At 61.1% G+C, this 20000-nt stretch overlaps 1 protein-coding gene across 2 annotated transcripts in view; it reads right to left on the reverse strand.

The window, feature by feature from the left end:
- Window positions 1–7905: 7905 nt before the first annotated feature.
- PDE2A (phosphodiesterase 2A) overlaps window positions 7906–20000 on the reverse strand; it is a 57959-nt gene continuing 45864 nt past the window's right edge. For both annotated transcript variants that reach the window (XM_062633840.1, XM_062633839.1), the window contains 22 exons: window positions 19757–19831; window positions 19599–19640; window positions 19463–19531; window positions 19241–19371; window positions 18995–19106; window positions 18862–18901; window positions 17580–17643; window positions 17403–17481; window positions 16708–16885; window positions 13738–13850; window positions 12966–13043; window positions 12672–12794; window positions 12493–12563; window positions 11665–11787; window positions 11487–11574; window positions 11325–11372; window positions 11169–11243; window positions 10954–11053; window positions 10697–10809; window positions 10405–10443; window positions 9340–9446; window positions 7906–9231 (listed from right to left, as the gene is read on the reverse strand). In XM_062633840.1, coding sequence (XP_062489824.1) covers window positions 9024–9231; window positions 9340–9446; window positions 10405–10443; window positions 10697–10809; window positions 10954–11053; window positions 11169–11243; window positions 11325–11372; window positions 11487–11574; window positions 11665–11787; window positions 12493–12563; window positions 12672–12794; window positions 12966–13043; window positions 13738–13850; window positions 16708–16885; window positions 17403–17481; window positions 17580–17643; window positions 18862–18901; window positions 18995–19106; window positions 19241–19371; window positions 19463–19531; window positions 19599–19640; window positions 19757–19831 — 2076 coding nt within the window. In that variant the 3' untranslated portion in view covers window positions 7906–9023. The remainder of the gene's footprint in view (window positions 9232–9339; window positions 9447–10404; window positions 10444–10696; window positions 10810–10953; window positions 11054–11168; window positions 11244–11324; window positions 11373–11486; window positions 11575–11664; window positions 11788–12492; window positions 12564–12671; window positions 12795–12965; window positions 13044–13737; window positions 13851–16707; window positions 16886–17402; window positions 17482–17579; window positions 17644–18861; window positions 18902–18994; window positions 19107–19240; window positions 19372–19462; window positions 19532–19598; window positions 19641–19756; window positions 19832–20000) is intronic.

Consider the following 20000-nt stretch of genomic DNA (forward strand, 5'->3'; position numbering starts at 1 on the left):
GGGGAAGGGGGTGACGGGAGGGTGATGCCACCCCCCCCAACTGGTCCCGGCGATGGGGGGCAAACGAGAGCTGCCTGGAATAGCTGGTCCTAAATAAGGAATGCTGGGGAGGTCCCAAGGGACAGGGAGCTGTCAGGTAGGGATGAGGGTGACGGATGGCACCGAGGTGCATCAACCCCTCAGTCACCCCCAGAGCTGGCTGGGGACGGGCTGTCACAGGGGACACCCCAAACCCCCATCCATGGGTGGTGGGGTCACCGGGACCCCCCCCCCCCCGCTCCAGGCTGCCCTATCCCAGGGTGGGATTTCCATGGGGCTGCTGCGTTCCACGGCGCTGGCAAAGGCCGGGTGAAGGATCCCCCCGTCCCCATCATCAGGGGGTCCCCAAAGGGTGGCACCCATCGGGGTGCCCCCCCCTTATGGGTGCCCCACTCTGCCACGGTGCATGGCACTCGGGGCACAGCAGAGCCCAGCACCCTACGGGGGTCACCGCAGCTCCCCACTGGGATCCCGAAGGGCACAAACCGGATGACAGCGCTCAGCCCCCCGCATGCATCCAGGCTCCAAACGAGACGGGAAGGGAACAGCGGCGCGGCGGACCCACAGCGGGGCGGGACGGGATGCGGGACCCACATCAACCCCTGCCTGAGCCCCGCACCCCGACGTCGAGGGGTCGCGTGTGTCCGTGTGTGTCCGTGTGTGTCCATGTGTGTCCATGTGTGTCCATGTGTGTCCGTGTGTGTCCATGTGTGTCCATGTGTGTCCATGTGTGTGTCCATGTGTGTCCATGTGTGTCCGTGTGTGTGTCCATGTGTGTCCGTGTGTGTGTCCATGTGTGTCCCTGTGTGTCCGTGTGTCCATGTGTGTCCGTGTGTGTGTCCGTGTGTGCGTCCGGGTGCAGCGGTGCCCAGATGTGGGGGCCGAGCCGGGCGCTGGGTGCAGCGCGCACCGGGAACACCCCCCCCCCCGTCCCCCCGTTCCCGTTCCCCCGCTCACCGGGTGCCTTTGTCCCCCATGGCCCCGCGGATCCGCGGCTGCTCCCCCCCGGGAAGCGCCGGCCGGGACTGGAAAATCACCGCGGAGAGGAGGCGGCGGCGGCGGCGGGCGCTGGGCCCGCTCCGAGCTCGGTGCAGCCCGGTCCGGAGCGGGGAGCGGAACGGCACGAACCGGCTCGGTTCAATTCGGAACGACTCGGCCCGGATCGGCTCCGGCTCGGGCGCTGCCGAGCGCAGCCCCGCGGCGCTGCCGCCGCCTCCGACCGCCCCCGAGCGCCCCCGAGCGGCCCCGAGCGGCCCCCGGGGGGGGGGGGGGGGGGAGGGGAAGGAGGGGCCGCTCCCCCCGCCCCCAACCCCCCCCCCCCCCCCCGCGCGTGCACAAGGTGGGGGGTGGGGGGGTGCTCGTGCACAAACAGGCGCGCACACGTGTGCACGGGGGGGAGGGGCGTGAACACACCCGAGCACACGATCCCCGTTGTGCGTGAGCGCCGCCCTGTGCACACACGCACACGTGTACACGCACACACGTGCACACATACACACACGTGCACACGCACACACGTGTACACTCACACGTGCACACACTCACACGTGAACACACACACACACGTGTACACATACACACACGTGTACACGCACACACGTGCACACACACACACGTGCACACACACACACGTGCACACGCACACACACATGCACACACGTGCACACACACACGTGCGCACACACACGTGCACACACACACGTGCGCACACACACGTGCGCACACACACGTGCGCACACACACACGTGCACACACACACGTGCACACACACACGTGCACACACACACACACACGTGCGCACACACACACACGTGCACACACACACACACATGTGCGCACACACACACACATGTGCGCACACACACACACGTGCACACACACACACACGTGCACACACACACACACGCACACACACACATGCGCACACACACACGCACACACACGTGCACACACACACACGTGCACACACACACACACCCATGTGCACACACACACACGTGCACACACACACATATGTGCACACACACACACGTGCACACACACACACGTGCACACACACACGTGCACACACACACATGTGCACACACACACACACGTGCACACACGTGCACACACACACACGTACACACACATGTACACACGTACACACACGTACACACGTGTACACACGTGCACACACACACGTACACACGTGCACACACACACGTAGCCCGCCTCCTGCACACACACAGAGCGCACACACACCACACACACGGGCAGCCCCAACACAGCGGAGCTGGGCCGGGCGGGAGCGGGCACACACAGGCACACACAAGGAGCAAGGACACACACACGCGGGGTGTGACACACAAGTGTGGGGCACACACGGGGGGGCCACACACACACGGTGCGGTGCACACACACGGGTGTACACACACACAGTGTGGGGCAGTGGGTGTACACACATGCGGTGCAGTGTGGGGCACACACACAGTGCACACACAGTGTGGGGCACACACAGGTGTGTGCACACACACAGCGGGTGTATGCACACACACAGTGCTGTGCACACACACACGGCACACACACGGTGCGCACACACACGGGTGCACACACACAGTGCACACACACACGGGTGTATGCAGCACACAGTGCTGTGCAGTGCAGTGTGGGGCACACACACAGCGCACACACACAGTGTGGGGCACACACACACACAGTGCAGTGCAGTGTGGGGCACACACAGGTGTATGCACACACGCAGTGCACACACACAGTGCAGTGTGGGGCACACACATGCAGCACTGTGCGGTGCACACAGTGCAGTGTGGGGCACACACACACACAGTGCAGTGCTGTGCAGTCACACACACACGGGTGTATGCACACACACAGTGTGGGGCACACACACACTGTGCAGTGCACACACACGCAGCACACGGTGCGGTGCAGTGCACACACACAGTGTGGTGCACACACACAGTGTGGGGCAGAGCGGGTGTATGCAGCGCAGTGCGGTGCAGTGTGGGGCAGAGCGGGTGTATGCAGCGCAGTGCAGTGCAGTGTGGGGCAGAGCGGGTGTATGCAGCGCAGTGCAGTGCTGTGCAGTGCAGTGTGGGGCAGAGCGGGTGTATGCAGTGCAGTGCAGTGCGGTGCAGTGCAGTGTGGGGCAGAGCGGGTGTATGCAGCGCAGTGCGGTGCGGTGCAGTGCAGTGTGGGGCAGAGCGGGTGTATGCAGCGCAGTGCGGTGCGGTGCAGTGCAGTGTGGGGCAGAGCGGGTGTATGCAGCGCAGTGCAGTGTAGTGTGGGGCAGAGCGGGTGTATGCAGCGCAGTGCGGTGCTGTGCTGTGCAGTGCAGTGTGGGGCAGAGCGGGTGTATACACTGCAGTGCAGTGCGGGGCAGTGCAGTGCGGGGCAGAGAGGGTGTATGCAGTGCAGTGCGGTGCGGTGCAGTGCAGTGTGGGGCAGAGCGGGTGTATGCAGCGCTGTGCGGTGCGGTGCAGTGCAGTGTGGGGCAGAGCGGGTGTGTGCAGCGCAGTGCAGTGCAGTGTGGGGCAGAGCGGGTGTATGCAGCGCAGTGCGGTGCGGTGCAGTGCAGTGTGGGGCAGAGCGGGTGTATGCAGCGCAGTGCGGTGCAGTGCGGGGCAGAGCGGGTGTGTGCGGTGCAGTGCGGTGCTGTGCAGTGCAGTGTGGGGCAGAGCGGGTGTATGCAGCTCTGTGCGATGCTGTGCAGTGCAGTGTGGGGCAGAGCGGGTGTATGCAGCGCAGTGCGGTGCTGTGCAGTGCAGTGTGGGGCAGAGCGGGTGTGTGCAGCGCAGTGCAGTGCTGTGCAGTGCAGTGTGGGGCAGAGCGGGTGTATGCAGCGCAGTGCAGTGCAGTGTGGGGCAGAGCGGGTGTATGCAGCTCTGTGTGATGCTGTGCAGTGCAGTGTGGGGCAGAGCGGGTGTATGCAGCGCAGTGCGGTGCGGTGCAGTGCAGTGTGGGGCAAACGGGTGCATGCAGCACAGTGGTGTGCAGTGCAGTGTGGGGCAGAGCGGGTGTGTGCAGCGCAGTGCGGTGCTGTGCAGTGCAGTGTGGGGCAGAGCGGGTGCATGCAGCACAGTGAGGTGCTGTGCAGTGGGGTTTAGTATGGTGCAGTGCTGTGCAGTGTGGTGCTGCACAATGTGATCTGTAGCGTGGTGTGCAGTGCAGTGTGGGGCAGAGGGGGTGTATGCAGCGCAGTGCGGTGCTGTGCAGTGCAGTGTGGAGCAGAGCGGGTGTATGCAGCGCGGTGCAGTGTGGTTTAGTACGTTGCGGTGCTGTGCAGTGTGGTGCTGCACAATGTCATCTGTAGTGTGGTGCTGTGCAGTACAGTGGTGCGCAATGCAACACGTAGTGCAGTGTGCAGTGCAGTGTGGTTTGGTATGGTTCAATGTGGTGCTGTGCAGTACAGCGGTGAGCAGTGCAGCGCAGTGTGCAGTGTTGTGCAGTGCAGTGCAGTTTGGTGCGGTGCTCTGTGGCACTCTGTGGTGCTGCACAGTGCAGCCCAATGGGGCTTGTGCAACGTGGTGCGGTGCAGTGCGACATGCAGTGCAGCGTGCCTTGCGGCGCCGTGCAGTGCAGTGCTCTGTATCACCGTGCAGTGCAGTGCTCTGTATCACCGTGCAGCACTGTGCACAAGCGACACATCCACGTGCACGAAGCAGCCACAAGCCCCACATGAAGCCCGTGTGCTTAAGCATCCATGGGTGCACATGGGTACAGCCCAGAGGCCGGGGTGAGGGGCTTGATGGGTGTTGTGGCACCCTGTGTGCACCCAGGGGGGCAAAGGGACGTCGCCAGGGGCATGGAGGCGTCAGTGTCAGAGGCAGAGGAGCTGAAATGCCACCGTTTCCCCCCAAAACCTTGTTCTGGGACATGCTTAGTGTGAAACTGGGCTTTGCTCAGGGCTCTGCGGCTGGGTTTGACCACGGCTGGGGGGGAATGGGGGCTCTTCAGGCAGGGTTTCACCCCAATCCTGGCAGCTCAGCCCGTGACAGCGTCAAAGCCACCAGGGACTTCCCTTGGGATGAAGCCATCGGATGGGGCTGGGATGAAAGCGCTGCATTGATCCCAGTAATGAATTGCTTGTTAGTGGGATGGCTCAAGTCAGGCCTGGAGCTGGGATGGAAACCACAGCCCTGATGGGGAGGTGATGGCCAGAGCTGAGCTCTGCAAGGGGAGGGAGAGATGCTGAACCCAGGGTCCTGCATCCCGGAACACTGTGGGAAAGGGTCCGTGGGGGGAATCACAGCCATGCACAAAGGGCAGCGTGACCCATGGGTGCAGAGTCCTGCCCATGGGGCTGAGGTGGGTGCCATGGAATCAGGGAATGGTTTGGGATGAAGGGAGCTTAAAGCCCATCCAGCCCCAACCCCTGCCACGGGCAGGGACCCCTTCCATAGAGCAGCTTGCTCCAAGCCCCTGTGTCCAACCTGGCCTTGAACACTGCCAGGGATGGGGCAGCCACAGCTTCTCTGGGCACCCTGTGCCAGCGCCTCAGCACCCTCACAGGGAAGAGCTTCTGCCTTATCTCCAACCTGAACTTCCCCTGTTTCAGTCTGCGCCCAGTCACGCAGGCTGGGATGTTCTGCCACCCGCAGGGACCCGGACACGCTGCAGAGGTGGGGCCGTGTGAGCCCCATGGAGCTCAACCAGGCCAAGGGCAAGGTCCTGCCCCTGGGCTGGGGCATTCCCAGTGCAAACCCAGCCTGGGAGAGACCGGATGGAGCAGCCTGAGGAGAAGGACTTGGGGTGCTGGGTGAGGAGAAGCTCCCCATGACCCGGCTTCAGTGTGTGCTTGAGCCCAGAACCCCCCCGTGTGCTGGGCTGCACCCCCAGAGCGTGAGCAGCAGCTCAGGGAGGGGATCCTGCCCCTCTGCTGCGTGAAGGGGAGACCCCCCCTGCAGCCCTGATCCAGCTCTGGGGCAGCAGCACAAGGGCTCTTGACAAGGGGCTGCCCCATCCCTGGTAGCATCCCTGCACCCCAAACCCACATCCCTCACCCTGCTCCGGAGCATCCCTCGGGACCCCGACACGAGGCACCCACGGAGCCGCCGCGGGGAGATCCACGTATGAAATTTATTTAGGAAACCAAAACCCACCAAAAATTATAGAGTAAGAAAGGAGGAGGAGGGGAAGGGGAAGGGGAAGGGGAAGGGGAAGGGGAAGGAGAAGGAGAAGGAGAAGGAGAAGGAGAAGGAGAAGGAGAAGGAGAAGGAGAAGGAGAAGGAGGAGAAGCAGAAGGAGAAGGAGGAGAAGGGGTGGAAGAGAACAGGAGGAGGAGGAGAAGACTGGGAGGAGTGGAAGAACAAGGAGGAGAAGGGGAATGAGAAGGAGGAGGAGGAGAAAACAAGAAGGGGAGGAGGAGAAGAACGAGAAGAAGAAGGGGAAGAGAAGGAGGAGAAGGGGAAGATGAGAATAACAAGGAGGAGGAGAAGGGGAAAGGGAGGAGAAGGAGAAAAGAAGCCAGGGAGGATTAAAACGAGGAGAAGAACAAGAAGTACAGAAGGAGAGGAGGCAAGGAGAAGGGGAGGGAGGAGGAGAAGGAAGAGGAGAAGGAGGAGAATAAAGAGAAGAAGGAGACAAAGCGGGAGCAGGAGGAGCAGATTCGCCTCCTCGGGCTCCGCTGGAGCCCAGCACAAGCAGCGCCGCGAGCGGGGCGCGGAGGAGCCGGCGGAGGCTCCGCTGCCCGGTATCCACCGGGAACCGGGGGAGCAGCGCCCACCGGCGGCAGGGGCTGGGGAAGCGGGATGCGGCCGGGGACCTGTGGTACCCGGGACGCGGCACCCCAGGCGGGATCCGCATCCCCGCATCCATCGGCACCCGTCTGGGGTGTGAGGCTCCCTCACTGGCTCCGGGATGCAGGTACCGGCTGGATGGGGAACATTGGTCCGTGACCACGCTGGTGTCACACCAGGGATGGAGCCACCCTCCTCCTCTTGCAGTGTGTGGGGGGGGTTCGCTGCTTGTGGGACCATCCATATCCCCCCTTGTGTCATCTCGTGGTGGCCAAGGGCTTGGGGGGTCTTGTAGGAGAAGCCAGCAGCCAACGTGGTCACCGCATGGGTCCTACCAGGGTTTGGGCAAAGGCATCTCCGAGTAGGTAAGGCAAAAGGAATTGAGTTCTCTTTGTCCATGGCGAGGTTCTCCTGATGCTCCCATAGACACGTGTGCTCCAGGGCACCCCAGGAGACCAGGCCAAGCTGCCCTTGATCCTGGTGGGACCAACCCCATCGGGACCAACCCCAGTAGAGCCAGGACTTCACTGTGCTGCTTCCATCACCTTCCTCTGCCGTGGTGGTGCTGATGGAGCCATCGGCTCCCATGGGCTGGATGGAGCAGCCAGAGGGGCTCGGTGCACCCCAGTGCCTCATTCCTGGCTCCCCCTGCCCTGGTTCTCCTGCTCATGGCTGGTTTGGGTGGCTTTAAGTGGGGTGACAAAGACCTGGAGGGGCACTGTGGGGCTGATGGAGCAGAGGGGTCCACACGTATCTGGTGGTGGGGCTGGGGGGACCATGGGGTGGCCAGAAGGGTCCATGCATGGTGATTGATGGGTTAGAAGGACCACAGGAGACCATCAGGGTCCATGCATGGTGGTTGGTAGGACAGGAGGGACCACAGGAGGGCATCACTGTCCATGCATGGTGGTCAACAGGACCACAGGAGGATGGTGGGGTCCATATGCATCAGGCAGCAAGGCAGGAGGGGTGGTGGGACACTGGCAGGGTCCATGCATGGCCAGAGGGACCACAGGAAACCATCAGGATCCATGCATGGTGCTAAGTAGGACCAGGGGGACCACAGGAGGCCATTGCTGTCCATGCATGGTGGTCCGTGGGACCAGAGGGTCCATGGGAGGATGGTAAGGTCCATGCATGGCAGTTGATGGGACCAGAAGGACCACAAGAAGCCATCAGGGTCCATGCATGGTGGTCTATAGGACCAGAGGGACCACAGGAGACCATCAGGGTCCATGCATGGTGCTCTGCAGGACCAGAGGGGCCACAGGAGACCATCAGGGTCCATGCATGGTGCTCTGCAGGACCAGAGGGGCCACAGGAGACCATCAGGGTCCATGCATGGTGCTCTGCAGGACCAGAGGGACAATGGTGGGGTCCATGCATGGTGGCCACAGCGGGGTGATGCCATGGACGGGTTGGTCACTGGTGCAGCCACTTGCAGCGAGGAGGCTCCAGGATGGGCACCACGGTGCTGAGCCACAGAGACACCACGTGGTGGGGACCAATCCTGCAGCCTTGGCACGGGTGTAGCCCTTGCAGGGGTCATGGTTTGGTGGGACCAGGCTGGGTGAAAGACACGGGGCCTCCCATGGGTGATGGGGGGTTAGAGGCAGGGGGGTTCTCCAGTGTGGTGGGGCTGGATGCAGGCAGAGCATCGCCATGGTCATGGGCATCCTGCCCCAGATGCCTCCTCTATGTAGATCCAGCCTCTTTCCATGGGTCTCATCCTGGCTCCTCCATCCCCAGCACTCCCATCCCACCTCCCCAGCCTTGGCTCCACCTTTGGGGTCCATAGGGATGTCCCCACGCCATTCACCCCATCACCAGCACTCCCATTGCCCCTCATCCCCCTCCATCCCATTGACCCCATTTCAGGTGAGAACCCTTTGAGGGTGCTTCCATTGAGGACATCGTCCCCGTTGTCACCCTATGGAGACAAAACCTGCAGCCTTAAGGCAGTTGAAAGCACACCCAGCCCTATGGCGTCCCCATGGCGTCCCCATAGTGTCCCCACAGGGCCCCAAGGCAGAGTCCCACCAAAGAGGGCCCCAAGGTGAAGGTGGCACCTGAACGAACACCCACAGGAAGGGGACAGTCCCCGCTGGAGGGGAGGTGGGTGGTGGCTGAGCCCTCGCCATGGTGCTCCAGTCACTCGTGTCCGTCCCCACCACCCCACAACCTCCTCCCCATGGGCTGGGGGGGGACGGGACGGGACCATCCATGGTGTCCCCCCCGTCACCCCCTTCACTCAGCCCCTGCCATGGGGTGTCCCCCCTCGGGCTCCAGGCATCCATTGAGCTGGGGGTCGTATTCCTCATCCAGGAAGTCCAAGGAGTTGTTGCTGGGCAGGCCGCGGATGGTGAACTTGTGGGACACCTTCGTCCACTGCTCCCGGTTGCTGGCCACCCTCTCATAGAGCTCCGATGCCTTCGGGAAGAGGTCCTGGAGCAACCTATAGGGGGAGAACCCATCAGCGTGGGGCTGAACCCGCCGAGGTGCGACCACGCCGCTCGGGAGCCCCACAGCATGGGGAAGACCCAGCAGCCACGGGGGTGCTCACTTGTAGATGGGCATGGCGATGTGCTCCATGAAGCTGATCTGCAGCTCCGGGATGTAGGCTTTCTCCCGGTCCATCATCTCCAGCGGGCGGTTGCCCATGGCCTTCTCCTGTAGAGATGGTCAATGGCAATGGTCATCCCTTCTCCAGTCAGACCATCATGGGATGGCTTGGGTTGGAAGGGAGCTTGAAGCTCATCCAGTTGCAAACCCCGGACATGATGGGGGTGAGGATGGGATGGGAATAGAAAGAAGGATAGAGATGGGGATGGGGACAAGGATAGGGATGGGGACAAGGATGGGGATGGGGACGGGGACAAAGATAAGGATGGAGATGGGAACAAGGATGGGGATTGGGACAAGGATGGGGATGGGGACAAGGATGGGGATGGGGACAAAGATAAGGATGGGGATGGGAACGAGGATGGGGATTGGGACAAGGATGGGGATGGGGACAAGGATGGGGATGGGGACAAAGATAAGGATGGAGATGGGAACAAGGATGGGGATTGGGACAAGGATGGGGATGGGGACGGGGACAAAGATAAGGATGGAGATGGGAACAAGGATGGGGATTGGGACAAGGATGGGGATGGGGACAAGGATGGGGATGGCAACAAAGATAAGGACGGAGATGGGACCAAGGATGGGGATTGGGACAAGAATGGGAATGGGGACAAGGATGGGGATGGGGACAAAGATAAGGATGGAGATGGGACCATGGATGGGGATTGGGACAAGGATGGGGACAAAGATAAGGATGGGAACAAGGATGGGGATAGAGATGGAGATGAGGATGGGAGTAGAGATGGGGATGAGGATGGGGATAGGGATGGGGATGGGGATGGAGATGGGGATGGGGAGAAGGATAAGGATGGAGGTGGGGCCATGTCAGGGACCCCTTCCATTAGAGCAGCTTGCTGTGTCCAGCCTGGCCTTGAACACTGCCAGGGATGGAACACCCATAACATCTCTGGGCCAGACCTCCCTGTTCCACCTCCCACCTCACCCAAGCCCCTTTGGTGCTTGCCAAGAGCATTGGCCAAGCCCAAGCCTTGGTGCCACCTACCAGGTCACCCTGGGAGAAGAACTCCTTGTAGATCAGCTCCTGCAAGGGACAGGCTGTCAGCATGGAGGGGTGCACACCGGGGTGACCCCCCCCACCCCATCCACCCCCCAGACCCCTCTCCATGTCCCCATGAGGCTCCTGGCATGGGGAGCTACTGCGTGGCCATGGGGTCCCTTCATGGAGGAACCACTTCCCTAGGGCATGATGGGGGGCAGGTCGGTTCCAGTGCTGGGGGACATGCAGGTGCTATGGGGCAGCTCCTAAGGGGTCAGCCCCACGGTGGGACGCTCACCGCGATCTTCCTGGTGGTCTTCCAGCCCTTGGTCTGGTCGGAGAGGTCGCAGGAGGTCATGAGCAGGCAGAGCAAGAGGCTGTGGTGCTGCTTGTTCTTGGGGTCGTAGCCCACTGTGGGGCAGGGGTTGGGGGGCTCAGGAAGGAGCCCCACAGCCCCCATCACCCCCTGCATGAGGACTATGGGGACCCGCGGTGCCAACTCCCAGCCTTGGTGGGCTGAGGTCCCACCACAACCCCTTATCCCGTGGTCTTCACCTTCTGCCATCTTCTGGAGGTCCTTGAAGATGCGGAGGTGATGCGCCAGGTCGGTGGCCAGGATGATGTCCCTCATGAGGTCCAGCATGCGCTGGTAGTCCTGCAGGGCCAGGCAAGGTGACTACCAGCATCCCAAGAGCCGGATGCAGAGACGGGGAGCTCCGGTGGGATGTGGGATGCTCCGCGTGGAAGAGGGACCAAGCTTTGGGGCTCACCTTGCGGGAGAAGTGGTCAAAGATGTTGCAGCCTTGGCTGTTGAGGATGGCGATGGCTTGGGCGAAGTGATGCCGCTGCAGGAGGAGACGGGACCATGGAGCAGGCAGGGTGCAGGCAGGGTCCTGCCCCACCACCACGGCCAGGGTGGACCTTACCTCCATGACGGAGCCCTCTGAGCTGTACAGCGCAGCCAGGACTGATTTCTGCAAGGCAAAGAGGTGGGATCCATGGGGTTATGGGGGTGCAGAACCCCCCGGGCCCCGTCTCCATCCCTGTCCCCACAACCCCTGCGCGTCCCAGCGCCGGGCTCGGCTCACCGAGGCCACCTGGAAGGAGTTATTGGTGCCTCTGTGGTCCAGGTCGTGGCACATGCAGGAGATGAAGAGGGCAAAGATCTCGATGTCTCTGAGATGGGGGAAGGAGGGAAACTGAGGCAGGCGGGAGGGCAGGGAACACCCCATGGGGACAGGGCACGGGGACGGGCTCCAGCCTTACTCCAGGTAGTTGACGAGCTCCAGGTTCTTGTAGAGCAGGTAGCAGAAGTGGGAGACGGAGAAGGCGTGCATCCAGTTGTGGTACGGGGGGTCCCGGTAGCCCTTCTTCACCATCAGGCAGAACCTGGGGGGGGACACAGGGACATGGGTTGGGGGGGACTTTGTACCCATGGGGACCTTCACTTGGCTGGGTGGACCCTGGCAGGATGGGATGGGGATGGGGATGGGGACAAGCATAAGGATGGGGACGGGGACAAGGACAAGGACAAGGACAAGGACAAGGACAAGGACAAGGATAAGGATAAGGATAAGGATAAGGATAAGGAGGGTAAGGATAAGGATAAGTATAAGGGTAAGGATAAGGGTAAGGATAAGGGTAAGGGTAAGGATAAGGGTAAGGCTAAGGCTAAGGCTAAGGATAAGGATAAGGATAAGGATAAGGACAAGAATAAGGATAAGGACAAGGACAAGGACAAGGACAAGGACAAGGACAAGGAGGGTAAGGATAAGCATAAGGATAAGGGTAAGGGTAAGGATAAGGATAACGATAACAAGAAGGAGAAGGATAACGATAACGAGAAGGATAAGAATAAGGACAAGGATAAGGACAAGGACAAGGAGGGTAAGGATAAGGATAAGGATAAGGATAAGGATAAGGATAAGGATAAGGATAAGGATAAGGATAAGGATAAGGATAAGGACAAGAATAAGGATAAGGACAAGAATAAGGATAAGGACAAGGGCAAGGAGGGTAAGGATAAGGGTAAGGATAAGGGTAAGGATAAGGATGGGGATGGTGACAAGGATGAGGACAGGGATGGGGACCCACCTGGTGAGCGTCTGACGGTCCATCTTGTAGGTGTTGATGAAGTTCATGTCCTGCAGCATGCTCAGGATGGCCTGGGGAGGGGACAGGGGGGTGGCAGCGGGTGACAGTGCCCAGCAGGGTGTCGTTCCCCCCCGCCCCGGCAGGCAGCTGCATTTTGGGACCATCCCCACAGTCCTCACCATGGAGGTGTCATCCTCGGGCAGCGAGCGCGGGGTGTAGGTGAAGTTGGCGAAGTTGGGGTCGATGGTGGCCACGGGCTGGATGCCCTCGTTCAGCAGCTTCGTGTACTCATCATCCGACACCTGCGGCGCGAGCAGGTCCCCAGGGGTCCCCACGCTGTCCCTGGGGCCACAGCATCCCCGGGGTACCCCCGCCACATTGGGTCACCACCGCGGGGTGGGGTGGGGGGCACCATGGTGGTGGTGGTGGCGGTCCCAGCTCGTGTCCCCATCCCTGTCCCCGTGTCCCCTCACCTTCATGTGGTACATCATCATCTCGTTGGCCAAGTGGCTGCGGTACTGCGCCTCGTTCACCTTCTTGTACAGCAGAGACTGCGGGGTGGGAGGGGGGTTATGGAGCTCTGGAGGGGACCCCAAAGCCTCCCAGTACCTCCCAGTCAGCCAGCACATCCATGTGTGCCCTCCCCATCCATCCCTTCCCATGCCACCCCATCCCATCCATTGCATCCCATTCCATCCCATTCCATTCCATCCCATCCCATTCCATCCCATCCCATCCATCCATCGCATCCCATTCCATCCCATCCCATTCCATCCCATCCCATTCCATTCCATTCCATCCTATCCCATCCTATCCCATCTAATCCCATCCATCCCATCCCCATCTTATTCCATCCCACCTCATCCCATCCCATTCCCATCCCATCACATCCTATCCCATTCCACCCCATCACATCCCATCTCATCTCATTCCATTCCATCCCATCCCATCCAATCACAATCCATCTCATCCCATCCTATCTCGTCCCATTTTATCCCATCCCATTTCATCCCATTTCATCCCATCCCAATCCATCTCATCCCATTTCATCCCATTTCATCCCATCCCAATCCATCTCATCCCATCTCACCCCATTTTATCCCATCCCATCCGATCTCACCCCATCCCATCCCCTCCACCGCTTATCCCCAGGGAACAGGGACCACACAATGTCCCCCCATCATCCCTGTGCTGTGCCCACCCCTGGCTCCCCCTCGCCCCGCCGTTGTTCCCCCCTCCTCATACATGGGCGATGCTGATGCCGCAGTAGATGGAGAAGGCGGTGGCCAGGTCCTCATCGAACTTGCTGAACCAGGGCCCGTTGATCTTGTTCACCAGCTCCGCCACCCCGATCACCTCTGCAGGGAGACGGAGGGGCACAGGGGCAGGATCAGGCCCATGCCTGGGGACAGGATGGGGCCCCTGGGCTGCGGATGGTGATGCTGGGGACAGGATGGTGCCCATGTACCTGGAACACTGCTGTACCCATGGGCTGGGGACAGGATGGTGTCCATGTACCAGGAACACTGCTGTACCCATGGCTGGGGACAGGATGGTGCCCATGCACCTGGAACACTGCTGTACCCATGGCTGGGGACAGGATGGTGCCCATGTACCAGGAACACTGCTGTGCCCATGGCTGGGGACAGGATGGTGCCCATGTACCAGGAACACTGCTGTACCCATGGCTGGGGACAGGATGGTGCCCATGTACCTGGAACACTGCTGTACCCATGGCTGGGGACAGGATGGTGCCCATGTACCAGGAACACTGCTGTACCCATGGCTGGGGACAGGATGGTGCCCATGTACCAGGAACACTGCTGTACCCATGGCTAGGGACAGGATTGTGCCCATGCACCTGGAACACTGCTGTACCCATGGCTGGGGACAGGATGGTGCCCATGGCTGGGGACAGGATTGTGCCCATGCACCTGGAACACTGCTGTACCCATGGCTGGGGACAGGATGGTGCCCATGGCTGGGGACAGGATTGTGCCCATGCACCTGGAACACTGCTGTACCCATGGCTGGGGACAGGATGGTGCCCATGTACCAGGAACACTGCTGTACCCATGGCTGGGGACAGGATGGTGCCCATGCACCTGGAACACTGCTGTACCCATGGCTGGGGACAGGATGGTGCCCATGGCTGGGGACAGGATTATGCCCATGCAGTAAGAACATGATGGTGCTCATGTTCTAGGGACAGGATCGTGCCCATGTACCTGGAACACTGCTGTGCCCATGGCTGGGGACAGGATGGTGCCCATGTACCAGGAACACTGCTGTACCCATGGCTGGGGACAGGATGGTGCCCATGCACCTGGAACACTGCTGTACCCATGGCTGGGGACAGGATGGTGCCCATGTACCAGGAACACTGCTGTACCCATGGCTGGGGACAGGATGGTGCCCATGTACCAGGAACACTGCTGTACCCATGGCTGGGGACAGGATGGTGCCCATGTACCTGGAACACTGCTGTGCCCATGGCTGGGGACAGGATGGTGCCCATGTACCTGGAACACTGCTGTACCCATGGCTGGGGACAGGATGATGGCTGGGGACAGGATGGTGCCCATGTACCAGGAACACTGCTGTGCCCATGGCTGGGGACAGGATGGTGCCCATGTACCTGGAACACTGCTGTACCCATGGCTGGGGACAGGATGGTGCCCATGGCTGGGGACAGGATGGTGCCCATGTACCTGGAACACTGCTGTACCCATGGCTGGGGACAGGATGGTGCCCATGGCTGGGGACAGGATGGTGCCCATGTACCAGGAACACTGCTGTGCCCATGGCTGGGGACAGGATGGTGCCCATGTACCAGGAACACTGCTGTGCCCATGGCTGGGGACAGGATGGTGCCCATGTACCAGGAACACTGCTGTACCCATGGCTGGGGACAGGATGGTGCCCATGTACCTGGAACACTGCTGTACCCATGGCTGGGGACAGGATGGTGCCCATGTACCTGGAACACTGCTGTACCCATGGCTGGGGACAGGATGGTGCCCATGCACCTGGAACATTGCTGTGCCCATGGCTGGGGACAGGATGGTGCCCATGCACCTGGAACACTGCTGTACCCATGGGCAAGGGACAGGATCATGCCCATGTGCTGGGGACAGGGTTGTGCCACCGGAATGGTAACCAGATGCTGTTGGCAGTGCTGTGCCCACGTTCTGGGGACAGGATCATGCCCGTGTTCTGGGGACAGCATCATGCTACTGGAATGGTACCCAGATGCTGTTGACAGTGCTGTGCCCACGTTCTGGGGACAGGATTGTACCTGTGTGCTATGGACAGGATTGTACCTGTGTGCTATGGCCAGGACTGTGTCTGTGTACCAGGGACAGTGCTGTGCCCACTGCTGTGCTGTGCCCATGTACACTGCTGTACCCAGGGACAGGATTGTGTGGAACATTGCTGTTCTGGGGACACCTGTGTGCAGGACAGGATGCCCTGTGTGTTGGCCAGGACTGTGTCTGTGTACCAGGAACAGCGCTGCCACGTTCTGGAATGGGGACACAGTTCTGGGGGCAGGATTGTACCTGTGTGTGCCTGTGTGTGGACTGTGTCTGTGTACCTGTGTGCTATGGCCAGGACTGTGTCTGTGTACCAGGGACAGTGCTGTGCCCACGTTCTGGGGACAGGATCATGCCCGTGTGCTGGGGACAGCATCGTGCCACTGGAGTGGTACCCAGATGCTGTTGACAGTGCTGTGCCCACGTTCTGGGGACAGGATGGTGCCCATGTAAGAGGGACAGGATTGTACCTGTGTGCTATGGCCAGGACTGTGTCTGTGTACCAGGAACAGTGCTGTGCCCACATTCTGGGGACAGGATGGTGCCCATGTAAGAGGGACAGGATTGTACCTGTGTGCTATGGCCAGGACTGTGTCTGTGTACCAGGAACAGCGCTGTGCCCATGTTCTGGGGACAGGATCATGCCCGTGTTCTGGGGACAGCATCGTGCCACCGGAGTGGTACCCAGATGCTGTTGACAGTGCTGTGCCCAGGGGCAGGGGGCAGGCCCCGTGCCCATGCGCTGAGGGACAGGACGGCGGCCACATCCTCGGGCCAACATTAGCGCCCGTGTGCCAGGGCCGGATGCTGCCCCCACGCCCCAGGGCACCCTTCCACCACCACACACGCGGAGCCCATCTCCCACCGCAGGCATCGTCCCCGTGGCCCCAGCAGCCCTCACCCTGGCTCTCGTTCTTGATGGGGAAGCAGAGGATGTTCCTGGTGCGGAAGCCGGTGCTGTCGTCCACGCCGCGGTAGAAGAGCGGGTGGGAATAGGCGTCCTTGATGTTGAGGATCTTGCCGGTGGTGGCCACGTGCCCGGCGATGCCCTGGTCCGCGGGGATGCGGATCTCGTAGCTCTGCAGCAGGGACACGGATTGAGGCACCGTCAGCGCGCCCGTGGTGGCACCAAGCTGTGCGGTGCGGGCCATGGGGAGCTGGGCTGAGGACATTGGGGCTGTTGAGCCTGGAGAAGAGAAGCTGCGAGGAGACCTCAGAGCAGCTTCCAGTGTGTGAAGGGGGCTGCAAGGATGCTGGGGAGGGACTCTTCATCAGGGACTGCAGTGATAGGACAAGGGGTGATGGGTTCAGACTGAAACAGGGGAAGTTCAGGTTGGAGGTAAGGCAGAAGCTCTTCCCTGTGAGGGTGCTGAGGCGCTGGCACAGGGTGCCCAGAGAAGCTGTGGCTGCCCCATCCCTGGCAGTGTGGTTGGACACAGGGGCTTGGAGCAAGCTGCTCTATGGAAGGGGTCCCTGCCCGTGGCTTTAGATGAGCTTTAAGCTCCCTTCACCCCAACCCATTCCCTGATTCCACATCACTCTGGGGACAGGACCCCGGGCACCCCCCAAGCCCCCTCCTGCGCTCCCCGCGCTCACCTCATCGTCCACCACTCCTCCATCAAACACTTTGGCCACCAGCTCGTGGCTGAGCCGGTCCAGCAGGAACACGGAGCATCTGGAACAGATGCTGACGCTGCTGGCACCCGTGGGGGGGTCCCAGCACCCCAATGGTGTCACCCACACCCCCCGTGCCCCCCCCAGGGGCTCACTCACATCTCGGCGTTGCTGAGGTTTCGCGCCTCGGTGATGATCTCCTGGAGCAGAACGGAGACGTCGTCTGCGGGGAGGGGGGGTCAGGGAGCCGGGGCACGCAGGGACTGCCCGAGTACCCCCCCCTTCCCCATAGCGCCTTCCCTGCACACCCATGCAGGGAAAGGGGGGCTCTGCCTGCACCCCCCCACTGCAGGGGCATGGGAGCATGCGTGTGGACTTGTATGTGTGTGCATGTGTGCGTGTGTGTGCGTGTGTGTGTGCACATGTGTGCGTGCATGTGTGTGTGCACACCAGACGGTGACAGAGCCCATGCAAGTCAGCAGCAGCCTGTGCAGCGTGTGTGTGCAGCAGTGCAAGTACATGTGCAGCAGTGTGAATGCAGTGGTGCATGTGTGTGTGCATGTGTGTGTGCACACCAGACGGTGACAGAGCCCATGCAAGTCAGCAGCAGCCTGTGCAGCGTGTGTGTGCAGCAGTGCATGTGCGTGCAGTGCATTTGCGCGCAGCAGTGTGAATGCAGCGGGGTGTGTGTGTGCATGTTGCGTGTGTGTGTGCGTCAGTGCATGTGCAGTAGTGTGTGTGTGTAGCAGTGTGTGTATGTGTGCATGCAGGGCATGTGCAGCAGTGTATGTGTGCGTGCACCAGTGTGTGTGCATCCGTGCATGTGTGTGCAGGCAACAGTGCTTTGCGTGTGCAGCACTGCATGCGCGTGCAGCAGTGTGTGTATGCAGCAGTTCATTAGCGTACATGCAGCAGTACATACATGCAGCAGTGCATGTGTATGTGCGGCAGTGTGCATGCAGCAGCGTGTGCACAGCAGTGTATTAGTGTGCATGCAGCAGTACATACATGTAGCAGTACATACATGCAGCAGTGCATACATGCAGCAGTGCATGTGTATGTGCGGCAGTGTGCATGCAGCAGCATGTGCACAGCAGTGTATTAGTGTGCATGCAGCAGTACATACATACAGCAGTACATACATGCAGCAGTGCATACATGCAGCAGTGCATGTGTGTGTGCGTGCAGCAGCATGTGCACAGCAGTGTATTAGTGTGCATGCAGCAGTACATACATGCAGCAGTACATACATACAGCAGTGCATGTGTATGTGCGGCAGTGTGCCTGCAGCAGCACACGCGTGCACACCCATCCCTGCATGCACACAGCGCTCCGTGCTCATGCCGTGTGCACCCGTGCAGCACCAGTGCAAGCCCCCGGCCACCCCCCTGTGACCGTGTCCCTGCAGCACCCTCAGCGCTGCTCCCGCACCAGCACCTACCCAAGTGGGTGAAGAGGTTCTTTGCCACCTGCAGCAGCGCCTGGCAGGGACAGAGGGGCCAGGGTCAGCACCCGCCGTGACACGGGGCACACGCGTGCGCTTGGCATGACACGGCCTCAGGTGTGCTCCTCACCTGGCACTCGCACTTGAGCTTCTGCTCCTTCTGGAAGGCCAAGGTGCTGGTGAGCACCGTGGAGGTGTAGCAGAAGCAGTGCTGGATCTTGTGCTCGTCCGCCTCTGTGTAGCTGCAGTGGGGGGACAAGACCCCAAGGGGGACACCAAGACAGAGCCCTCAGTAGGGCCCAGGGTGAACGGCCCAGCCCTCGCCCCACGGGGGTACCCAAAGGGCGCCTGGAAGGGGTCCGGGTCCCCAGCTCACCTCTCACCGCTCAGCTTGTTGAAGGCGCAGGCCAGTGCCACCACCTGGGAGGTGGCGCGGCTGATGACGGGGACGCAGAGCATGGAGGTGACCTCGCAGCCCAGCATGCTGCTCAGCTGCCTGTGCTCCTCCTGTGGGACCAGGGGAGATGGGCGCCCCGTGGGACACCAAGGGGGACACTCACAGAACCGTGTCCCCATCCGGGTCCGGGATGGGACCCACCTCGCTGATGTCCTTCAAGGTGATGGACTTCTTGTCCTCCACCACTTGCCCCAGGCGCCCGAAGGTGAGCTGTGTGTGGAGGGGACGGGTGAGCCCGTGGCACCCATTGCCCCCCAGCCCTCATCACCCCACTCACCGAGAAGCTGATCTCCTCCTCCAGGACACGGTCCCCCACCACCTACAAGAGATGTGGGGAGGAGAACCCATGGGATGGTGGCCGAGCCCCATGGAGATGGGTTAGGGGGTGCAAGAGGCCCCATAGGAGCAGGGTGGGGGGATCACGCTGGGACCCACCTGGCAGAAGAGCTGGTGGTTGTCCTCGGACACGAGCAGGAGGCAGCAGCACAGGGACTGGGTCTCCTGCTTCAGCTGGGGGGGGATAGAGAGGGGGTCACCACTTCAATGGGCCCCGGGCCCCCCAGGGGAGGGTCTGACCCTTTGTCACCTCCCTGGGTACCCACAAGGGCCACACAGGACCAGGTGCCCCCCTAGAACCTCTTCTTGTGGCTGGAAAGGTTCACCCTGGACACTGGTGATG

Source organism: Pezoporus occidentalis, unplaced genomic scaffold, assembly GCF_034315485.1.
Source record: "Pezoporus occidentalis ecotype Australia unplaced genomic scaffold, CSIRO_AGI_Poc_V1 ctg405, whole genome shotgun sequence".
NCBI lineage: Eukaryota > Metazoa > Chordata > Aves > Psittaciformes > Psittacidae > Pezoporus > Pezoporus occidentalis.